Source organism: Rhinopithecus bieti, unplaced genomic scaffold (assembly GCF_001698545.2).
Source record: "Rhinopithecus bieti isolate Rb0 unplaced genomic scaffold, ASM169854v2 scaffold_11964, whole genome shotgun sequence".
NCBI lineage: Eukaryota > Metazoa > Chordata > Mammalia > Primates > Cercopithecidae > Rhinopithecus > Rhinopithecus bieti.
The window spans coordinates 4,277,773-4,291,479 of record NW_016807677.1 but is presented as its reverse complement, the minus strand read 5'-3'; the positions used below and the strand labels follow the sequence as shown (position 1 = coordinate 4,291,479).

Sequence of the window (13,707 nt, the reverse complement as noted above, 5' to 3'; positions counted from 1 at the left end):
TCCTGTTCCTGTCATTTTTACTTATTATGATTTTCAATATTTATTTATATACTATTATCAATGTTATTTAAATTATCCAGTAAAAAGATATAGAATGGAGACTGACTGACGGGAGGGACAGAAGGACAGGAGGTAAGCAAGATGGCACAAAGGCAGGGCACCAGGAGGAAAGTCTGTTACTACTATGATAGGGATATTGGAAATTACTATTATGGACAAGCCCACCCAAGGAAGCCTCACTGAATCTGCATGACTCACAGTTTGCTGCTCAACTATGGGTTCTACTGAAAAATGGAAACCCTCACCCTCACAAAGCCAATACTGAGGAGATGACCAAGTACCACAGTGATTACTGCATTAAATTATTGTGCTCCATCTGTCCAGATTACGTGTCCGAGCACAGCAAGCAGATGTGGAGATTTAATTTTAGTGAGGACTGTCCAGTATCTAATGGCCTGTTTGACTTCTGTCAGTTGTCTACTGGTGGCTCTGTGGCAAGTGCTGTGAAACTTAATAAGCAGCAGATGGACATTGCTGTGAATTGGGCTGGGGGCCTGCACCATGCAAAGAAGTTCAAGGCATCTGGCTTCTGTTATGTCAGTGATACAATCTGGACCACCCTGGAACTGCTAAAATATCACCAGTGGGTGCTGTATGTTGATGTTGATATTCACCATGACGATGGCATGGAAGAGACCTTCTATATTACAGGCCAGGTCAGGACTGTGTCCTTTCATAAATATGGAGAGTACTTCCCAGGAAATGGGGATCTATGGGATATTGGGACTGGCAAAGGCAGATATTATGCTGTTAACTGTCTGCTTCTAGATGGGATTGATGATGAGTCCTTTGAGGCCATTTTCAAACTGGTCATGTCCAAAGTAATAGAGATGCTCCTGTCTAGTGTGGTGGTCTTATGGCATGTCTCAGATGCCTTGTTTAGGGATCAGTTAGATTGCTTTAATCTGACCATCAAAGCGCATGCCAAGTGTATGGAATTTGTCAAGAGCTTCAACCTGCCTATACTGTTGATGGCAGAAGGTGGATACACCATTTATAATGTTGCTCAGTGCTGGAAATAATAAATAGCTGTGGCTCTGGATATGGAGATTTCTAATGAGCCTTCATACAATGACTACTTTGAATACTTCAGACCATATTTCAAGCCCTACATCAGTCCTTCCAATATGACTAACTAGAACACTAATGAGTACCTGGAGAAGATTAAATAATGGCTGTTTGAGAACCTAGTAATGCAGCCCCATCCACCTGCAGTCCAAATGCAGGTGATTCCTGAGGATGCTGTCCCTCAAGAGGGTGGCATTGAGAATGAAGAAGACCCTGACAAGCATCTCCATCTGTTTCTCTGACAGACGAATTACCTGTGAGGAAGAGTTCTTCGGTTCTGATGAGGAGGGAGAGGGTGGCCGCAAGGTTTCTCCCATCTTCAGAAAATCCAAGAGGGTTAAAACAGGATGAGAAAGAGAGACTCGGAGATGAAGAAAGAAGTCACAGAAGAGGAGAAAAACAAAGGAGAAGAAGCCAGGAGCCAAAGAGGTCAAGGACCAGGTCAAGCCGGCCTGAGGGAAGCTCTCCAGCTCTGGCTTCCTGCCTAGTCCCCAATCTTTCTCTCCCAAACTCTCAGATTTTATGTTTTCTATTTCTCCAGGTATTCATATAAAATTTATTAAATATAAATAGTTCCAGGGACTAGACAGAAATCAAGACCCTGAGCCCAGGGCAGCTATGCTGGGTGATCTCTTCTAGGAACTGCCTTGCCACCCATCCCTCTGCAGGTCTTAACTCCGAAGCATAAAAGGTGCCAGGTCTGGGTGAAAGGAATACTTTTGTGCAAACATGAGACAAAATACTGAAATGCCAAGTGCCTGCTTAGTAGCTTTGGAAAGGTGCCTTTATTGTGCATTCTAAAAGGGGTCGCTGGGTCTTCAAGTATGCCCTGTTCTTTTCAGGCTCCTAAAGTAACATCAGCCATTTTTAGTTTGGTTCCATTCTCATACCTTCTCACTGGCCTCAAGTGAGCCAAAAAACTCACACTGACTGCCATCTGTCTTCCCCCAGTTGTGCAGGTAGAGGATGGTAGGCTAGTCTCCTGCCCTCCTCTACCTGCAGAATTGGGGAGTTTTGAGATACTATTTTATTTTGTGAGACTCTGTAATAAAACGGTATATTTCTATACTCCCTACCCCAAAGACATAGAATGGTTGAGTAGATTATAAAAAAACAAGACCTAATTCTATCCTTCTGCAGGAGATTCACTTCATCTTTAAGGACACATATAGACTGAAAGTGAAGTAATGGAAAAAGATATTCCATGCAAATGGAAACCAAAAGAGAGCAGGAATCACTATATTTATATCAGATACATTGGACTTTAAGTCAAAACTGTAAAAGAGAAAAGGAGGTCATTATGTAATAATAAAGGGATCAATTCATCAAGAGAAATATATATATATATAAATATATATATATACACATTCAACATTCAGAACACCTAAATATATAAAGGAAATGAAACAGGAGCTAGAAAGAAATTATTTAGGTAGACAGTGAGGCTAAAGGAGTCCTTGGCAAGGCTTCCCTTTTTAACAAAAAGGAGCCCCTAAGTCATTTCTTTTCTAACAAAGAGCAGCCCAGAAAATCAAGCTGCAAACATAGATAAGCAAGCTGAAAGCTTGTATGGTGAATGCTGGCAGCTGTGTCAATAGAAAGGGCTAACTGAAGGCCAGGCATGTTCAACATGGAGGCTCCATCTTCCCTTTTATTTGTCACAGTGTGTACAGTAAAAAAGCAGGCAACATGGAGCTGGCCAGGTAGAGAATCCACCTGCATAATAAAAGATTAGAGTGGGACAGCCAGCTTCTTCACATGCTATGCAAATGGCACACCTAGTCCTAACAAGTTCTTTGTGTGCTATGCAAATGGCACACCTGGTCTGACCAATCTTTCTTGCCCTATGTAAATCAGACACTACCTCCTCAAGCTCATCTATAAAATCTCCTGCACTTCACTGTGGACCAAAAGACCCACTCAAGACCCCTCTGTCTACACAAGAGAGCTTTTCTCTTTCTTTTGCCTATTAAACCTCTGCTCATAAACTCATTCCTTGTATGTCCATGTCCTTGATGCGAGACAACGAACCTTGGGTATTATCCCAGATGAACAATGCCGTTTCATTGTGGGGGCCCACTTGGGATCCGAGGAAGATTCATCGGAAGGGTGAGTGTAGTAGTGGACCCCAACTCCTTCATTTCAAGGCTGTCTGCTCTCCATTTAAAAAATCAAACCAAATACTGGGCCCCCAATCAGCCATTTAAAAATTTAGCATGGCTACCAGCCTTACAAGACTCAGGGGACAGACTTGCCAGGGAGAACTTAGCTAATCTCCCCGTGTCCTCAGAGTGCTGGGAATGTTGACTTTGCTTTTAAGTGGTTTCCTTTTACAGAGAGCCAGCTGTCATGTGGGGCTGGAAGAGGTCAAGAGGCACTGAAGGTTCCTGGCCAGGGAGACACCCTGGTGTTACCCGAAGGCTTCTGGACTAATTCCAGCCTCCAACAGCCTGGTGGATGATGGCAACAGGATCTCCAAGCCTTTTCTATTGCAAATTTTCTCCTTTCCTATCCGCAAATTCCATGTCTCCTACCCACTCTCTATATGCAATGCTTTGATAATTTTTATAATTCAGTCAAGTAATCCTGTTAGGCAAGGTCAGGAAATGCTATAGTACCTGGGAATATAGCTCATGGGATTATTGTTTTTGTGATTTTCTAGGCAGAGGGCCTCCTTCTCTCCCCCACACCCCCTGTGAACATCTTTCTCTTTACCCTTGGTCTGGAGAGTACATTGTATTTCAAGGTCAACAGCACCACCTAGTCAAGTAGGAACCCTATCCCATTAGGCATATTATTGACCATTTGCCAAAACACTCTTAGCTTCCCAATTCTTGCTTTTTTGTGCCCCTCTACTAGAGACCAGGCTTTATGCTCCTTCTGCAAACAAGAAAACTCTGCCTTCAACAATGAGGAGAAAAAGGTCCTCCAAAACCAAATTTTAGTCTCAACACGGTCCCATCAGCAGGAAAACCACCATTTGGTTCCTATGTTCTTTTAAAGCACCTATTCTGCCTCCTCTTAAAATGGTACTTAAATAGTAAGGGGAATTTAATTCTGGAAGTTAACCAGAGCCACTGCCTAAGAATAAATACTTTAGTACAGGCCATAATAGCAAATTGTACAGCTCAAACCTGCATTCTCTCTCAGTTAAAGGGCATTGCCCAAATGTAAATGTAACACAGTCTCTCTTGACATCCATTTATTGGGAGTCATGCAGATCACACAGTCTAGGAAGTCAAAGGGAAATCACCAGCAGAGGACTAGAATCACATGGGTGAGCATGACTAATCCCAATTGATTGGTTCCTCTGGTTTCATTGCTGAGGGTTATGCCTGTATCAGTGGACGGCACCTTTAAAGGATGCCAAGGCTCAGGGAACCAAGGAGGGAAAACAGTTGGGGGGATGCCCTCCACTGTCTTCCCCTCCACCCTAGGCCTTTCCAAAGGAAAGGAAGGTGACTAAAGGGACATCTTTTTTCTCGCTTCTCTTTCTAGATGAATAACAGAGTATCTTTGGTCTGCACTCCTCTGGAGTGCTTTCTGAAGCACTGGGATTCCTTTGACCCCAAGACTGAAGAAAAAGTGACTCATTGTCTTTTGCACAAGGGTGTGGCCTTCTTACCATCTTCAACCAGCCTGGCCTGCAGAGGGGAGCCTTGGTTTTAATACTATCCAACAATTAGATGTTTTCTGTAGACGGGATGGCAAATGGTCAGAGATCTCTTATGTACAGGCTTTCTTCACCCTGTGAGACAACCCAGAACTTTGCAAGCATTGCACAATCAGCTCAGCTCTTTCAGCAGTCATATCAGGAGGACCCAATGGGAATGATTCCCCAAAACTAGAGAGGAAACATCCAGGGGAACTATTTGAGGCAACTATTGAGTGTCCAGGCCCTTCTTGTCCTCCCTCTCTGAGGCCCCCTCCAGCTGTGCCATCAGGTCCTTCAGCTCCACCATTTCCAAAACTCCCCACTACCCCAGCTTCACTCTTACCCTTATAGGATATGCTCAATGGAGGTGATGTCACTAGGGTTCCCTTCTCATTGCAGGATCTTAGGCAAATAAAGGGAGATTTAGGCCGATTTTCTGATGACCCTGATAGGTATATAAAAGCTTTCCAAAATTTAACTCAGGTGTTTAACCTCTCATGGAGGGATGTTATGCTGCTCCTATGCCAGACCCTAACTGCAGCTGAAAAACAGGCAGCTCTGCAGGCCGGAGAGAAATTCGAAGATGAACAATATGTCTCCTATAGTAGGCCAAAAGGGAAAAAAAGAAAATAGGGAAAGTGAAGAAATAGGGGAACCATCATTTCCAATAGGAAGAGAGGCACTACCTCTTGACTACCTTGTTTGGAACCCCAGTGACATTACAGATGAATGGAAAAGGAAACACCTTTTAATGGGTATATTGAGGGGCCTATGAAGAACTAGGGCCAAACCTCTTAAGTACTCTAAACTGTCCATGGTAAACCAAAATCCAGAAAAGAATCCCACAGCCTTTATGGAAAGGCTGAAAGAGGCACTAATAAAACACACCTCCTTGTCCCCTGATTCAGTTGAGGGACAGCTCATTCTAAATGACAAGTTTATTACACAGGCAGCTCCCAATATTAGAAGGAAACTACAGAAGTAGGCTATAGGGCCAGACAGCATTTTGGAGAATCTCCTGAGGGTGGCCACCTTGGTCTTTTATAGTAGGGACCAGGAAGAGGCCCAGAAAAAGGAGAGGAAACACAAGAGAAGGACTGAGGCTATGGTAGCTGCTTTGCAGGCTTGCAAAGTCTGGGATCCCTGAGGTGCATCTGCGAGTTGCTATCGATGTGGGAAGTAAGAGCACTTTAAAAAGGAGTGCCCAGGAAGCAAGAAGAAGCCACCTCAACCCTCTCTAGCCTGTGACGGGGACCACTGGTGATCAGACTGCCCCCAGAGATGGACATCAACAGGTTCAGAACCAGTCTCAGAGATGGTCCTGGGGCTCAAGCCCTGGCTCTAGTGGCTCAAGCCCTGGCTCTAGTGGCTCAAACTACCATTACAGCACAGGGGTCCAGGTAATTCTGGAAACTGAAGGAAGGAAGGTGGACCTCCTTCTGGACACCAGAGCCAGCCTCTCTTTTCTCTATAATTGAGGCCTCCCCTCTTCCATAGCATGAGAGGTGAGGGGTGTCTCAGAAAAACTAATCTGATATGTCTTTCTCAACCCCTTAGTTGCAGTTGGGGGACATATTATTTACATGTGCCTTTTAATCATGCCTGAAAGTCCCACTCCTTTATTAGGTAGAGACATTCTAGCTTGCATGGGGCCAGCCCCAGGAAAAGTCTTTTTCTCCTCCAGTGGAAGCTAATATCAATCCAGAAGTCTGGGCAACTCAAGGAAGAATAGGTTGAGCTGTAACCACTATCTCAGTCTGGATCTATCCTAATGATCCTACTTTTTTTCCTAATCAGAGACAATATCACCTAAAGCCAGAAGCTAAGAAAGGGCTAGAAGCCATTATTAATAACCTGAAGATGCAGGGCCTCCTTAAACCCTGTAACAGTCCCTACAACACCCCAATATTAGGAGCACAAAAACCCAATGCAGAATGGAGGTTCATTAATAAGGCCATAGTCTCAATCCATCTGGTAGTACCTAATCCCTATACCTTGCTAATCCAAATACTTGCGGGAACTAAATGGTTTACAGTCCTAGATTTAAAGGATGCCTTTTTCTGCATACTGTTACATCCTGACTCTCAATACCTATTTGCCTTTGAAGAATCCCTCTGGCCAAACTGCCCAGGTAAAACGCATGGTGCTGCCTCAGGGATTTTGAGATTATCCCTCATTTGTTTGGACAGAAGCACTGTCAAAGGACCTCTCTGAGTTATCACATCCTCAGGTAAGGGTCTTGCAATATGTGGATGATATACTGCTCTGTGCCCCAACTGAGGAAACCTCTTGGGAAGGCACTGAAGCTCTTCTTAATTTCTTAGCTGACAGAGCATATAAGATTTCAAAATCTAAGGTCCAACTTTGCAAAACCTTGGTAAAGTACCTTGGTTTAGTGCTTCTGAAAGGATTAGAGCATTAGGGGAAGAAAGAATTAAGCCCATTTCCTCCTTCGCCCTCCCTAAAATCCTCAAGCAACTGACGGGATTTTGGGGCATTACAGGATTTTGCAGGCTGTGGATACCTGGGTATGGTGAGATAGGTCATCCTCTATATCACTTCATAAAAGAAACTCAAGTGGATAAAACTCATCTCCTAACCTGGAAACCTAAAGCTCAAAAGGCCTTTAGCCAGCTAAAGCAGGCCTTACTTAAGGTACCAACCCTCAGCCCTCCTGTAGGGAGGACCTTTAATCTTTATGTATCAGAAAGGAAAGGAATGGGCATGGAAATTTTAATTCAGGCCTGAGGACCAGCTCAACAACTAGTGGGCTACCTGAGTAAGAAACTTGATTTGGTGGGTAAAGGATGGCCAGCATGCCTCTGAGCAATTGCCATGTTGGCCCTACTGGTACTGGAGGTCACCAAACTAACCCTGAGAAATGGCTTAACTGTTTATGCCCCATATAACGTAGCAGGATTGCTGTCTTTTATGGGGAACCTTTGGCTAACAGACAGTTGGCTCCTTAAATATCAGGCTGTGCTGTTAGAAGGGTCAGCAGTTCAGTTAAAAACTTGTTCTTGCCTAAACCCAGCCACTTTCCTCCCCAAGAAGACTGGGGAACCTGAACATGACTGTGAGCAAGTTGTGGTACAGATCTATGAAGCCAGGGAGAATCTCAGGGAAACTGCCCTAGAAAATCCATACTGGACCATCTTCATAGATGTCAGTTCCTTTGTAGAGCAAGAAGTCCGTAAGGTAGAATATCCAGTAGTCACTCTGAATGATGTTATTGAAAGTGCACCTCTCTATCCAGGCACAAGTGCTCAACTAGCTGAACTGATAGCTCTTACAAGAGCATTTGAATTAAGCACGTGAAAGGTAGCTAACATTTACATTGACTCCAAGTATGCTTTTTTAGTTCTCCATGCTCATGCTACCATTTGGAAGGAAAGACACTTTCTTACCACTGATGAATCTACTATAAATTACCGCCAGGAAACTAACAGGTTATTATCCTCAGTTTTCCTTCCATGAGAGGTAGCAGTGCTGCATTGTAAGGAACATCAGAAGGGAACAAATGAAATAGCTGAAGGAAATAAGTTAGCAGGTCAGGCAGCCAAGTCAGCAGCAAGAAAGCCTCATGGCATCAACTTGAAGCCCCTCTAACCTGGAAAGGCTCCATAAAAGAAATTAAGCCTCAGTACTCCCCTGCAGAAATAGAATGGGCCATTTCTCAAGGGTTTACTTTCCAGCTCTCAGGATGACTATAGTCAGAATATGGCAAACTCCACTTGCTAGCCTCCAGCCAATGGAAAGTCCTTAAAATCCTTCACCAAATGTACCTCGAAACAATAAATTGCTCATGGAATTCCAGACCCCTGTATGATGTTTGCTAAAAGTAGTGACCTACAAATCTGTGGGTGAACAGGATATGTCTGGACTGACAGCCCTTGATGCAAGGATTATCTGAGATATTGACCAGGGTATATTATGTCCCTAATTTTTTGAAAGTCCATTTGTCAGGTGGACCCTTCTCATTTAACAAAAATCATATAATCATCTCAATAGAAAAGGCATTTGATACCATTCAACTTTGCTTCAGATAAAAATATCTCAACAAATTAGGTATGGAAGAAATGTACCTCAAAACAATAAAAAACATGTATAAACAATAAAATCCATGTATAACAAATCCACAGCTAACATCACATTCAATGTGGAAGAGTTGAAAGCCTTCTGAAATCTGGAACAGATAGTGTTGACCGCTTTTACCAGTTTCATTCAACATAGCATTGGAAGTCCTAGCCAGAGCAATTAAGTCAGAGAAATAAATAAAGGGCATACAAATTGGAAGGGAGGAAGTTAAATTGTCCCTGTTTGCAGACCACATAAACTTATATTTAGAAAACCCCATAGACTTCAATGAAAACTGTCAGAACTGATTTTAAAACTCAGTAAAGCTGCAGGATACAAAATCAACATAAAAAAATCAGTAACATTTCTATACACCAATATCAAACAACCTGAAAAAAAATCAATAAAGCAATTTCATTTACAGTAGCTACAAAAAAAAATCCTAGGAATAAATTGATCTAAAGAGGTGAAAGATCTCTACAGTGAAAACTACAAAACATTGATGCAAGATACTGGAAAACACACACACACACACACACACACAAAATAGATATTCCATGTTCATGGGTTAGAAGAATAAATGGTAAAATGTTCAGACTACTAAAAGCAATCTACAAATTCAAGGCAAACCCTATCAAAATACTAATAATATTCTTTGTCAACATAGCAAAACAATCCTAAAATCTGTATGGAACCAAGATCCAGAATTGCCAAAACTTTTCTGAGCAAAAAGAACAAAGCTGAAGGCATTGTATTACCTGACTTCAAAATATACTACAAAGTTATAGTAAACAAAACAGTGTTATACTGGCATAAAAATAGTCACATACACCAATGGAACAGAATAGAGAACACAGAAATGAATCCACATATTTACAGTCATCTGGATTTTTGACAAAGTCATCAAGAACATACAATGGGGGAACAAAAGTATTTAAAATAAATGGTGCTGGAGAAACTGAATATCCATATGCAAAATAATGATATTAGACCCTTTTCTCTCACCATATACAAAACTCAGTTAAAAATGAATTAAATACTGATATGTATGACCCAAAGTATGAAAATACTAGAAGAAAACATAGGGAATACTGTTCAGGACACTGGTGTAGCCAGAGGATTTTTGGATAAGACCTCAAATGCACCGAGAACAAAAGCAAAGATAGACAAATGGGATTATATAAAACTAAAAACTTCTTCACAGCAAAAGAAGCAATCAAGTGAGTGAAGAGTTAACCTCCAGAATGGGAGAAGATATTGCGAACTATCCATCTGACAAGGGGTTACTATCCAGAGTATACAAGGAACTCAACCAACTCTATAGCAAAAAAAAAAATCTAATAATCCAATTAAAAAATGGGCAAAAGATCTGAATAGACACTTACCAGAAGAAGATATACAAATGGCAATCAGGTATATGAAAAGGTGCTCAACATCATTGATCATTAGAGAAACACAAATCAAAACTACAATGTGATATAATCTCACTCCTGTTAAAATGACTTTTATCCAAAAGACAGGTAGTAACATATTGCTAGTGAGGATATGGAGAAAAGGGAACCCTTGTACATTGTTGGTGGGAAAGTAATTAGTACACCACTATAGAGAATAGTTTGGAGGTTCCTCAAAAAACTAAAAATAGAACTACCATATGATCCAGCAATCCCACGGCTAGGTATATATCCAAAAGAAAGGAAATCAGTATACCCAAGAGCTACTTGCACTCCCATGTTTATTACAGTACTAATTACAGTAGCCATGATTTGTAAGCAACCTAAGTGTCCATCAACAGACAAATACACAAAGAAAATATGGTATACATACATGATGGAGTAGTATTCAGTTATAAAAAGAACAAGATTCTGTCATTTGCAGCAACATGGATGGAACTGGAGGTCATTATGTTAAGTGAAATAAGCTAGGCACAAAAGACAAACTTTGCATGTTCTTTTTTATTTGTGGAAGTTAATAATTAAAACAATTGAACTCATGGAGTAGAATGATGGCTACCAGAGGCTGGGAAGGGTGGTGGGGGCATGGAGATTAAGTAGGGTTAGTTAATGAGTACAAAAATATGATTAGACAGAATGAATAAGATCTAGTATTTGATAGTATAACAGGGTAACTACAATCACCAATAATTTATTTTACATTTAAAAAATAGCGAAAAGAGTATAATTGTATTGTTTGTAGCACAAAGAAAAGATAAACTCTTGAGGCAATGAATACCCCATTTACCCTGATGTGATTACTGTGTATTGTATGCTTGTATCAAAATATCTCATCTACCTCATAAATACATACACCTACTTTGTACCCACAAAATTAAAATTCAAACAAATAAAACCAAAATACAGATATTCTGTTCTTTAGATGTTCCCTTAAAGAAAGTAAAAAGATGAGGTAAACATTGCAAGAAGATAAGTGCAATGCATTTATATGTGACAAAGAAAGAATGTGTATGTGTGAACACACACACACAGTATTTATCCTCTCACATATTGCTTAATGATTATCAGGTATATTGTTTGGTATCTAGCTATTGAAACTCCCCTCCTATGATCTACAAGTCTTGTAGTTTAGCCTTTCCTAGAACAGATGAGATAACAAGCAAAAATAAGCTTTTGTAAACCACACAAATAAAGCATTTCCTACCTTTGTGGAGTTCTGGAAAAGTGTAAAAGTGATCCAGGAGGCTAATATAAACAACAGTGCCCACAGTGACTTATAATTTATCATACTTATTTTCATGATTAGGATCCTACAAGAGACAATACAAAACAGGCACAAAACATACAACAAAACAAAACAGAAAAGCAAACAAACGTGGGAAACATTTGAAATTTTTTTGACTCATGATTACTTTTTAGCCTCAGATAAATAACTCCCAGAAGTAAATCTTCACCCTCCAAGCTATACTTGGTATCTCCCAGGTGCTCTTTTTTAGCTATCTGCTTGTACATTCTACAGAACAAATATTTCATGGAGCCCACTGTGAACTTTAAGAAATCGAGCAGCTAAGGGCCTGAAGTATGCAAGCTTGCTTGTGTCTAGATGAAGTCTCCAGACTATTTGTCACCTATCAGGTTCCCTGTTCTATTCCCTTAAACTCAAGGGCAGACACAAAATACTCCAGCAAATATTGACACCGAGAACCATATGATTATAGTGTCTGTTGAATATAAATTAGTTTTTCTGTTTCATTAATGCCAATCTGTTAATATGTCCTCCTTTTCTGTTTTGGCAGGCTTTCTAGCACCTCTGAAGCTTGAAAAGAATTATTTTAAAACATTTCTTACTTAAAAAACAATTCAGGCCTTATCAGTATTTTTCTATGATTTGTCTTAACATTTCTCTTTGCACTGGAATTCCAAGTTCTCTTTTAACTTGGAACTTTAAATTTAACATCAGATTGCTTGAATGCTGCCCTTCTAAAACTTTCCATCCCTCAAAATTTACCCTCCCCTAGAAGCACCTTTCACCCCAGGTCCCTAGTTTATACATGGGCATTAGACATTTCTGCACCCAAAAATAAATGTTACACTTTTCCCTCACCCTCCCAGTTTTACAAATATTTTCATACCTTTAGTTTATAGATTGTTCAATCCCATACATAGACTCTCTGGCGAGCTAGGAGTTGAGGATTTCTTCTGAAGCCACCAGTGTGCTATTGGCATACCTCTCCTTTGTCCCACAATAAACTGCAAATATATGTTACAGTTTATTTACCTTTAGCATGGATTCACAACCTTTTGCTTGTTTCAGCTAAGACGGAAGTGTCAGCTACGTCAACTCCACCTTAAGGAGGGGCCTGGATCACAAACTGTAATTATTAGCTCAAGCAGAGGCAGGAAGGAGAAATGAAGTGCTCTGCATAGTAGGTTATATGATTTCAAATTCCTGAAGTTTTATGAGTCTAATTCTAGTTACAATAAATAACTGATGAGAAAAATAGTGTTTGATAAATAATTATATTTAGTTAATACAATTTGATAAATATTATAGTTACAATAAATAACTGATGAGAAAAAGAGCCAGAAGTTTGAATGATGGAGAGTAATCGTCAACCGAAAGGCAAACTTTCTAGTTTCCATCTGAGCGTTATTGTCAAGACCCAGTTGGCAGGATTCAAGTGCATATTATCTCGTACATAGTAGGTTTCAATACAATTTGCTGAACTGAACTAAAAGAACTTCAAATATAACATAGGGAAGACAATAATATTGATTGCATCTGAGACTAACAGAGTGACCGCTTATAGTCATGGGTTTGAATCCATCTGGGATTTGTATTCTTGATCTGATGAAAACAGTGCTGGAAATAGCAGGCACCCAGATAGCTGCACCAGTGCCCACAGGAAGCAGTAGCTGCTGGCCCTGTGGCTCCCTCCATGGGTTTATTACTGCTGCCCTACACAGGAGGGTAAACTTATTTAAGCATGCCCATCAATCTTTCCAGTCTTATGTTTTTAAAAAGATGGAATCAAGACCAATTTCACAACTGGTCTTCTTGTTTCAGATCTTGAAATTCTTCCAACATCTTTGATCTTGTTCTACCAACTTCGCCTTAACAATACTTCTTTATGTCTTTACATGATGACCTTTGGAAAAGCTGTTTTAACCTTATAAAACTGGGTCTATGATTGTCAAATTTTTCACTGAGGAGCCTGTAATAAGAAAAAAGTATTTGCAGTGGGTTTGGTTTGGCTGCTCCATAGAGGACTGATGCCAGCACCCACCCAAGTTCACAGTCTACTCTGAGACATATAGATTTATAGATTTTAATTTGGTTTGGTCACATAGATTTTGAAATCTAATGTTAACCTGGGATCTTTTTATGAGGTAGGC

At 40.5% G+C, this 13,707-nt stretch overlaps 1 protein-coding gene and 1 pseudogene across 4 annotated transcripts in view; one reads left to right on the top strand and one right to left on the bottom strand.

Annotated features, from left to right (window-relative positions):
* LOC108536418 (NXPE family member 4) overlaps positions 1 to 12,610 on the bottom strand; it is a 63,197-nt gene extending 50,587 nt beyond the window's left edge. For 2 of the 4 annotated variants that reach the window (XM_017883137.1, XM_017883138.1), the window contains exons 1-2: positions 12,444 to 12,607; positions 11,516 to 11,621 (exon numbers count right to left, since the gene is read on the bottom strand). In XM_017883137.1, the coding sequence (XP_017738626.1) occupies positions 11,516 to 11,611 (96 nt within the window). In that variant the 5' untranslated portion in view covers positions 11,612 to 11,621; positions 12,444 to 12,607. Of the gene's footprint in view, positions 1 to 11,515; positions 11,622 to 12,443 lie in introns of all 4 variants that reach the window. The other 2 variants (XM_017883136.1, XM_017883139.1) reach the window with 2 other exon arrangements.
* On the top strand, positions 63 to 1,584 carry LOC108536340 (histone deacetylase 1 pseudogene; annotated as a pseudogene).
* Positions 12,611 to 13,707: the final 1,097 nt, after the last annotated feature.